Source organism: Eriocheir sinensis, chromosome 15, assembly GCF_024679095.1.
Source record: "Eriocheir sinensis breed Jianghai 21 chromosome 15, ASM2467909v1, whole genome shotgun sequence".
Taxonomy (NCBI): domain Eukaryota; kingdom Metazoa; phylum Arthropoda; class Malacostraca; order Decapoda; family Varunidae; genus Eriocheir; species Eriocheir sinensis.
The window spans coordinates 4,196,814-4,206,815 of NC_066523.1; the positions used below are offsets into that span (position 1 = coordinate 4,196,814).

The 10,002-nt window shown below is 40.2% G+C and overlaps 1 protein-coding gene across 3 annotated transcripts; it reads right to left on the reverse strand.

Annotated features, from left to right (window-relative positions):
• Positions 1-46: 46 nt before the first annotated feature.
• On the reverse strand, positions 47-9,616 carry LOC126998794 (cytosolic iron-sulfur assembly component 2A-like). 3 transcript variants are annotated; one of them, XM_050860838.1, is made up of 5 exons: positions 9,419-9,616; positions 7,217-7,295; positions 4,940-5,019; positions 3,197-3,353; positions 47-195 (listed from the first exon to the last, which is right to left on the reverse strand). In XM_050860838.1, the coding sequence occupies exons 2-5, from the start codon at positions 7,263-7,265 to the stop codon at positions 95-97; spliced, it is 387 nt and encodes a 128-aa protein (XP_050716795.1). In that variant the 5' UTR covers positions 7,266-7,295; positions 9,419-9,616; the 3' UTR covers positions 47-94. The 3 variants fall into 3 exon arrangements, with proteins under 3 accessions (XP_050716795.1, XP_050716793.1, XP_050716794.1); XM_050860836.1 differs by having other exon boundaries at positions 3,173-3,353; positions 9,419-9,611; XM_050860837.1 differs by lacking the exon at positions 9,419-9,616 and adding an exon at positions 9,222-9,350 and having other exon boundaries at positions 3,173-3,353.
• Positions 9,617-10,002: the final 386 nt, after the last annotated feature.

A 10,002-nucleotide genomic window follows, 5' to 3' on the forward strand; every position in this document is an offset into this window, starting at 1 on the left:
GTGGTAAATAACTGAAGCAGTCGAAGGGAGTAGCACAAAGTCATTAATCATCACTAGGTTGGGAGCAGCACAGATTGTCTACTCAGGCTTTATTTTAGAAGTCTCTCTCCTCCAAGCATTTCTCTACTACCTGGGAAAGGTTGGGATTCTCGAGTGCAGCAGCAACCCGTTCCTTGTCATTTATCTGCTTGTTCACTGAAAAAAAGAAATAAATTAATAAAAATAAGAGCATTAAAAGGAAGGCTACACTGAGGTCAGCTGTGTATTCTCTTATCTTGATGCTGAACTCATGGAAGCACACGAGTGTCAATCCATCTCTTTCTTTAAGAGAAACAAGTGATTTCTGGTGGAAATGGTTATTAGAGTAGTCAACAGCACTTTAAACACTACTAAAAATCTCAACCACCAAAGTATGATAGGCGTTTTCTGTATTAACCCAGTAGCAGCAACGGGCCAAATTTGTGGCCTACCGTGTAGCAGCGACGGGCCAAATTTGTGCCATCATTTAAATCCCCCAAAATAGATGATGCATAAACTGATCACAACTGATTTGATATATATTATGAAATGGTTTGTGCGAGTGATGATTTTTCCTCATTTCTCTCGCTTAGAGGGATCATTAAGAAACATGATCCCCGCTGCTACCGGGTTAATCCCTTGTATGCTCACTCCAAATTACATTTACAATTTCACTAGCCTAAAAAAAAAAAAAAATAAATAAATAAATAAATAAAAATACACAAACAAATAAATAAAATACAATCCAGCTTTTTCCAAGTTATGAATGTCCAAGTAATTAATCAAGATTTAGAATGAATACAAAAATAAAAAGGTCAAAGGCACAGGGTAACAAATTTTGTTCAATTTGGGGTTTGATCTGATCCACAATGAAATTGTCTAAATTTTTATGGTTTTTGTCATGCTTTTTACTGTTTTTTTTCTATCATAATATACTTTTTTAAATATAACATCATCTTTTTTTTCTTATAATATATCAATTATTTATCAATCTTTTAACAGTCATCAATTTCAATTATTAGTTGCATATCTTCTCTAAATTCATCGTCAATGTCTCAGTCAGTCATCCTGCTATTTTTTATTAAATATTTATATTTATTTTTTTTTACATTTATTTTTGCATATCATATATGGCTTCAATGATCATGCAGGGATCCACATCTGCACATCTGGGCTCTCATACGAATACAAGAACATCACAGGACAGGAAAAGACAGGAAGCAGCTACATTTATAGCTGAAGAACCGGGCAGGAATTAACCCTGGTCACGCACAAGGACAAAGCACGCCTGCGGAATCAAGCTGGGGCTCCGGATAAGTCTTCAAGGCCTTGGGAGCCGTTTGGAAGGCGAAAATTTTGGCGGTTTCGTTTGTTCATGTTTGGGATTGCAGTCGACCATCCATACATATACTCACCATCCATCTCAACTACCAGCATCACAACCTACTTCGGATCCATACAGCACATGATTCCACCTGCTCCTGCCCATCATTCAGCTGCTCACCAGCTGCTCAGAGAGCTTCTCAGCTACCAGAAGAGGGCGCCACCACTACAGCAGAGGCACCACTACAGAGAGAGGAGTATGCAGAAGCCCTTATGAGAAGGTGAGTTTTAATGATCTGGCTTAATGATCTGGTTTGGGATCTCTTCCTCCAAGCGAAGACTTCCTAGAAGAAAAGAAAACTCACTAAGGAAAAATCTATCACTTTCTTTGCCAGGAAGGGCTTTTTCTTTAAGAGAAGGCTTGAGGACTAGAAGGATTGTACTGTAAAGGAGATCAACTGAGGCTCTTTTTGGCGTCTGCGGCGCTTACGACGCGCTTCTCTCATCTTTCGCAAGTTTAGCGACTCAAGCTCTACAAAGCTCAAGCCTCTTTGAAGTGTGTTGTGCGCCCAACACAGGACAGTCGAACCCAACAGCACAAATCTCTAAGCACAACTACAAGAAGTGTAGAATCCACAAAATCAAAAAGAAAAAAATCGGTGAAATGGCACCAAGTCAAACCAATCTCTCATCTCACTCTTCAGCAGTTGATCCTTTTTCAGCAGCTTCAGTTCACAGCTCATAAGTGTATGGGACAGTATAGACAGACAGAGCCCAGATGGAAAGCAGTTACAAAAAGAAGCGGCAAAGAGTACCTGGAGAGTACCTGGGGCGAAAAAACTGAGAAACTTCACTCTTGTTGACGGGAAGACGGGGTTGATGAACGCTGGCAATGAGAAGAAACACATGATGAGGTGGACACGGGATGGGGAGTGCTTCATGGACCTGTGCACCTTTCCTGGGAGCCTTCCCTTGATGACTGATGATTGACAAGGCCGCGGGCGGCCATTTTCGACAGACGGCAGCTCAACAGCACAGAGTTCCAAACAAAGAAACAAAAAGAGAACGCGTGAAATGAGTGGAAATCGTTTGTGGTGGTGAACAACAACTGAACAAACAAACAGAGGCCACAAACCAGCAGCAGCAGACTATCAGATGAAAGAGGCTTTTTTCAAAACTTCGGGTGTTTGACTGAGTATTCTCACTTCTATTCTTCTCACCTGAAAACCTTGAAAACGGGGGGATTGAGGCAGGAGAGAGAGGGAAAGGTTCCATACCATGCGCCAAATGGAGGAAGAGTAGGAGGGAGGTGGGGGGAGTTCATGCTGGACTACTACTGCTGGTCGCTGAAGAGAAACAAGAGCAGCAGCACAACACGCCGGAATCGAAGATTAATGCCGTGAACGGAATCTGAAATTTTGTGTCACGTTTTATTTTTTAAGTATTATATTATAGTATTATATGATGTTGAAAAAAAAAAAAAAATGGAATGGATTTGTTTTTTTTTCTTTTATTTTTTGGAAAAAAAAAAAAATGGTTTTCAGGTTGATGATCTGATGAAATTTTTTTTTTTTTTTAAAAAAAAAAAAAAAAAAAAAAGCAAACAAAAAAACCTGATTGAGCAAAACCAAGGTCATTTTCGGACTCAGAGCATCAAAATTAGTCTAATTCAGCTGGAAAACCCTGGACGATTTTCAAAAAATATTTTTTTGTTACCCAGTGATATAGATTATACCTGTTAAAACACATACATTACATGACTTTTTTCAATAGTATGTGTTGGTGCATCCATCCAGTCAGTCATACAGTAAGAGCTGCAGGCCAACCTTACCATCCTCCACTATGTTGTGAGTACCTTGTGCGATACTGATATTCACTTTACAGGGGTAAGGAAAACACCGCTGTAGCTTCTGTCGGATGCACAAGCCAATGAGTGTAGCCAGGGAGCAGTGGGGAACAGTAGGCACAAACTCCACCTTCACAAGAAACTTGTCATTGTTAAACCTCTCAACCTGCAAGATCAAGTTTTGCACTGCTTCAGGAAAAAAGGTTATATCTTCCAATAATGAGCATCAGTGTACAGTAAAACTTCAGCCACCTGGCACCAAGACATCAATATAACTGATAGATTAATAAGTAAGGGAGCTAACTGAGAGTATTGGTGTAGATGTCAGTGCGATTTACGTAGAAATTCGGATGACACAGACCCTATGGTCCAGGCTAGGTGGTCTGTCCTTAAGCCTAAGTGATTTTATATTAATCAGATGGCTCCAAAACTTTGCATTTCTACTTTAGTAAATATTAAGTTGAAGGAAGTGATGCTCGAGCTTGTTTTTTAAGGAGTCAATTGTGTTGCACTAGACCACTGAAGGTGGGAGCTTATTCCAGAATGAGAAAGGGATGTTATGTCATCATGGCTGTTTAATCTTTATATGGATGGGTGTATTGCAGAAGTGAAAACCAAGGTTGAAAGTAAAAGGTACAGAGCAGTCTGTGGTGGCAGGTCTATTTGCAGATGATAATGTTATTGGTAGAAAGTAAGAGATTTCATACAAGGTAAGGGTGTTCAATGTTTGATAGTAAATCTAATGTAGTTATATAATTTATTTACTAGTGCCGCTCCACTTGTTTGCCACTCAGTGGTAAAGGTTCGCATTTTATCCTTGCTGTATAGGTCGACCACTACTTTTGGAGAGATTTCTTCAGGCTCAAAAAATTGACTTATATGCCAAAATTTACGACATGTAAGAGATGCATGGAATGTATGGAATAAAGAAAGTAATGAAAGTATGTATGAGAGGCATGATATGGGTGCAACAATGAAGGAAGTGGAGAGTGAAGTGACTAAATGGGAGAAGTATGGTGCTCTTAGGTGGTTTGAGCATGTAATGTGAATGAATGTGAATGAGGATGAAGAGAATATATGAAGGCAAAACTGAAGAAAAGAGTGTCAAGCGAGAGACCATCTGACAAATGGATCAATAGAGTGAACGAGCACTGCATCACAGAAATACATAATATACATGTGAAATAAACCATAAAGATAAAAATTAAAGCAATAAGATTTGTATTTCTTTGAAAGGTATAGACTGTGAGGTGAGCTGACCAATGTATTACTAGATAAAAAGGATCAACAATGGTATGCAATTAGGACTGCAGTAAATACTTCAGGTTTGATAAGCAGCTAGGTTAATACTGGTTTACAATTATGGTAGTGAATGAATGGAAAAAAAGTAAAGTCACATTGTCAGTGAAAACACAACCAAGAGATCAAAATGGAGGTTGGATATATTAGGGACGGGGATTTCAGATGCTGAGTAGTTAGTACTCAGGAGCTGGGGCCGGTTTCATCAAAGGTCCCAAGTCCTTGAGCACACTTCCAAGGACTTGGGACCTTTGATGAAATCGGCCCCTGGTCTCTTGTACTCTCCTTGTATCCATGTCTATCACTGCGTATCCTTATGAATAAGGGCAGACTAGCACCTATTTTGACTTTCAACATAAGAACAAGAGAAATACAGATAGATAATGGAACCTTTCAAGTAGGTGACAACCCAAAACCTACTTTGATGAGATCTTTAGCCTAAGTCCTGCTCACCTTTATCCTGTCCTCCTGAATAACCTCCAAGTCTTCAAGTGTGGCATCCTTCTCTGGGTCCCTCAGTGTGCGTAGAATGTCTGTAGAGGATAAGGACTCTAAGGTAGCATCACCACTTTTGTCAATACAGAAACACAATAAAATAATAAAATGAATAAACAAATAAATAAAAACTTTATACTACCATGCATGACCACACACCCACAACCCCAGCAGAACTGGTTTATTATTGTACTTTTGACACTATGGGTGTTATGATGCCTCGCAAAGCATGTATTATAGGAAGTGGTGGGGACCGTTCCGCTAATCCGCTAACCGCTAATTAGCGAAGGTAACATTTTTGTTAGCTGATTAGTGTTTTCGCTAACTTTTGAAACAGTTAGCGGACCAATTAGCTTCCGCTAAATATAATTTCTCTTCCACTAACTTTAAGTCCACTAAAAAATCTTACAGGTTTGTTCTTGTCCATTGTGGGCAGACAGCACCAGTTGAGGCACATGGCACAACAATTCCAGGGCTTCCACATTTGGGTAAATTATGCCTTAAAGTAGGGGAATTGGACAATTATTAGGGAAACTTTTAGGTATTTTAGGGTAATGCATCTTCCTTTTCCAACTCTTTGAACTCGGGACTTAATACCAAGAATTTGATACTTTCCAATAAATTTGTGGGAAATCTTGGGTAAAATATATGGATTTAGGAGAAACTGGAGGCTTCTTTCTCTACTCTTCTGAATTTAATTTGTTTATTTGTGTGCAAGTTTATCATCACCTGATTTTGGCATGCTGTACCTTTCTGGAAAGCTCTGTCTATGGTACATCATATTGAAATTTCAGGTCATTAGGTCTGTTTTTAAGGGTTTTAGAGCCAAAATACTAAACTGAAGCTACATCCATATAAAAAAAGTTATCAGTTAGCGTTAGTTTCCACTAATTTCTTTATCAGTTTAGCGGTTTAGCGTAAGTGAAGCTAACTTTTTATTTTTAGTTAGTGGGTTACCAGTTAGTGAAGTTAACTTTTCACGTAGCGGTGCCCACCACTGATTATAGAGTATGGTGAACACTCACCCAGTTTGCACACTTTTCTCCTATTTTTACAGGCATTCCCTCCTTAAATTTAGTTAAATGTTTGCACATTACTGTTAAAGACACAAGTACAATAACTAAACACTAAAGATCAAATAGCAAATCTACCTGTCTATCTATCTCTGATGCCCTGTTCCTTCACACTCCCCTCCAGGGGGGGCTGAAGCAGAACCATCTCCGATTTCCCTTTTCCAGCACTCCCTCTAAGCACCCTGATGACCCACCCTCAATCCTGCCTTCACATACTCTTCAATAAAATAATCTTCATTAATTCTCATCCCATGTCAAAACCATCCCAGAGCACTATGGTTCACTCTTTCAATCACTCCACAATCCACACCCCTTTCTGTTACACACATACTAAATCTCATACATGCTCTCATTGCTTTCTCCATCCACCCTGACACACCTCACACACCTCTTATGTAGCTCATTTCCATTGTGCATATGCAATGAAAGAATATAGAGAAGGATGAAAACATTGAAGAGCAGTTAACAGGAATGAGGCTACTACCTATAACTCATTTCAAGAGAAAAATCCTGCCTGTGTCTGTTTTACATCACTGCTTAAATCATTAGAGGTTAGTTTTGAGCTTAGAAAACAATTATTAATGTTACAAAACTTGTTCAGTTATTTGCAGACTTGTATCAAATAATGTCTTAAATATCTCTTTTCTAGTGTAAAGAGCCCAAGTTGATGGTCATTCTTCATATGGCTGTGCTCTAAACAACAGTATAATTATCGTGGTGTGTTACTGGGCTCTTTTAATGAATTTGATTGCCCTGTAACTGGATAACCCAAACTGCATTGTGTATTCCAAGTGAAGTCTCACAAAAGAGTCTGACAAAAATAACCTTTCTCCTGGCATCTTAAATTCAAAGTTTTGTATGATGACCCCAAGCACAGCATTAGTTGTTTTACTTGCAGTTTATGACCCTTTGTATTCTTCCCCAAGAGCTGATTCCTCATGTGTGACCGACAAAGGTTTCCTACACATGTAGTAGGTATGGTTTCTGAAAGGAAAATAGGAAGGATGGTAGGAGGGAAGGTGAGAAACTATAGAGAATGAAACACAGTAATAAGGGCGAACAAATGAGTATGAATGAAGATAACCATAAGTCAACATGCCACATGCATTCACTGCTAAAAATAAATCCACCTTGAAGCAATCCTCACCAGCAGCACACTCACCATATACAGCAGCTGCCATGTCTTCCAGTTCTGCGGCACTATCCATCATATCTTACTACTGCTGAGGTGTACCAATAATCTGGAAGTTAATTTGCTTCTATTACAACAAAATTTAATACTTTTTCAGTTTTTATATTAAGGCATATATCTGAAAGGCCTATGAACATATAATTAAAATATGGGAATTTTTTTGTTCATTTTCTTCTAGTCCATACACTGAGTGCAAATCTCACTTGAATCAAGACATTAGGCACAAAATTTTCTTTAAATCAATGTTTGTTCATAGTCATACCCTAACATCCACAGTTTTAATATCCGTGTAGTTGCCTGTGGACATTAACAAGTTAAAGACTTTAGCATCTGTGGGTTTTCTTGAGCACTTTCGAGGTCAGCCAAGCTTGAGGTTACTCACGGCTCACAGCACATCAGGCCGCCATTCCGTGCAGCTTCATTCTCACAGTAACAATGATAGTGGTTGATGTAGGGCTCAAGAAAGGTTGACTTACTGGAAAATCCATCTTCCTGATGATGATCCCCTTAAAACACCCAAGTACCCCTAACTGCACTAATTAGTTAACTACTTGTAAGAAACACAGGTGCTGATTACTGGCAATTGCAATACCAAGTACTGTAAATGTTTGTGAATGGACCATCACAATATTTTTTTTTTAACCTCTTAAGGGGAAATGGAAGAGGATTAAGAGGTTTAGAAGAGGATTAATCCTCTTCCAATTCCTCTTAACCCTTTCCATACTGTGACGCCAACGTCTGCGTCACAGTATTAAAAGGGTTACAGTGGATGAAATGATATTAGCATCATTACAGTGGACAAAACTAAGTATTTATTCTGATAATTTTTTACATGTTTTGCATTAATCTGATGTCTGCTTTTCTTAAAAATCACTAACACTTAGGGGTGGGGGTGGATAACATTGAAGAGAGGGTAGCCACCCCATGCAAAGTTAATACTTACAATATGGATTTATTTATTTATTTATTTATTTATTTTTTTTGTCCCTGAATGCAGTACAGTAACAAATGACTTCCAGAAAATAGAAGGGGGTTTAAGGAGGGTGAAGATCCCTGTTAGTGTGGTCGTGGGGGGGTGAAGCCTGTAAAGGGGGCCAGTGTTAGAGGGTAAGAGTAGAGCAGCAGCAGGTGCACCTCAGGTTTTGAAAAGTCAACCATTTAGTGATTTCCAGATAAAAATACTACCGGTATCTCCATAACACAAGAAGCATCATTTCTTGTCCAGAAAAAAGCAGTCATTATCTCAAAATTAGTAGGCTACCCTCTCTTCAATAATCCCCGGGGGGGGGGGTTGGCAAGTAGTGATTTGCAGGGGGTAAAAGTTATTCATTCAAAACATCAAAAACTATAGAAGAAAACTAGTTTCATCCAAAATAAAGAGCGTTAATGAATTGCCAGAATTTTCTTTTTACTACACTCCCACACGAACACCACATGTAACGAAACACACGAAAAATTAATCCAGACAAGAAAAGATTTTGCCGGTGCCGGGGATCGAGCCCACGACCAGCGAGACGGGAGAGCCACTCCTTTACCAGTCGGCCAAATAGGTACTGCCCCTGGCAGAGTGAGTTATGGGAAGCTCGCCCATCAGGCTTGGTCACAGCGGCACTACATTAATAAATCCAATCCATGGCGGTATTGCTGCAGGAATTGTGAGGGGAGACAAGTGAAACGGTGACTGGCATGGCCGTTTCTTGCGATGTACGAACTATGTGGTTACATAGGGCCCCCAAAGTCACTAGGGGCCCCCAAGCAGCCATTAATATTATATTTGGGGGAATCCACCAATCATAGTTTCACATCATAGGGCCCCCAAAGGGTTACAACCAGCCCTGGTGACTGGTGGCAAGAGGCTCCCTGGAGTGTCATGCAAGGTGGAAAGAATGGTACTTGTGTGATATGTGATAGCTTGGAAAGGCTAGTAATGCCGTGGGAGCAATATTGGTGGCGCGTAGTGATTCTCCATATTTACCGAGAGAGAATGTCACTGTGGCGGATATTGTGTCATAACAGGAGCTGCTGACACAAAGGTTTGAGTCTAAATAAATAACCCGTAAAATCAATTTGAAGATGAAGATGACCCAGTGAGGCCGAGCCTGTCCCTGAGCCGAGCACTGGTGGCACGACCCCTCGTCTGCCACCCCCACGCACGACCCATTAATGACTCACCTCTCAGAGCCCTTCATCACACATCCTCGCCAGGCACGCCACGTCCAGTCTGAGTGTGACAGCAGCCCTGTGTGTCCCTCGTGGCGGTGTGCAGGCCCCGTACACACACCTGCTGCCTCAGTGCCTATGGTCAGTATGGTGTTGTCTGGACGCCGCGGGGCCGATCAGCTGACCGCCTCTTCTTCTACTTCTTGTGGCCTCGAGCGGTGCCAGCGCTTTGGAAGTCCTTGTTCTTTTCTATATAGTAGTATTTTTCCTAATGTGTAGGTTTTTTTTTCTCTCTCTCTCTTTCCACTACTCTTTCAGTGTTTTAGGAGCTGTGTGCGGGAGTGATTCTGGAGTTTTATCAAGACGTATGACACAAAAGAATTAAGTTACCTTCTATGAGACTTTGGCCTTGATAAGACTGTCAAATATCCATTGTGAGTAATGTAAAGCGAAAGCCCTGTGGGGAAAATCACATTCAATAATATTTGCCATATGAGCAACAGCTTCCCTCATCAGCAATGATGTCTGGACCTCTGATGAACCTGAGGTGATCGAACGACAGTTTCAGTCCTTGTAGTTTTAGCTCTCAGAATGAT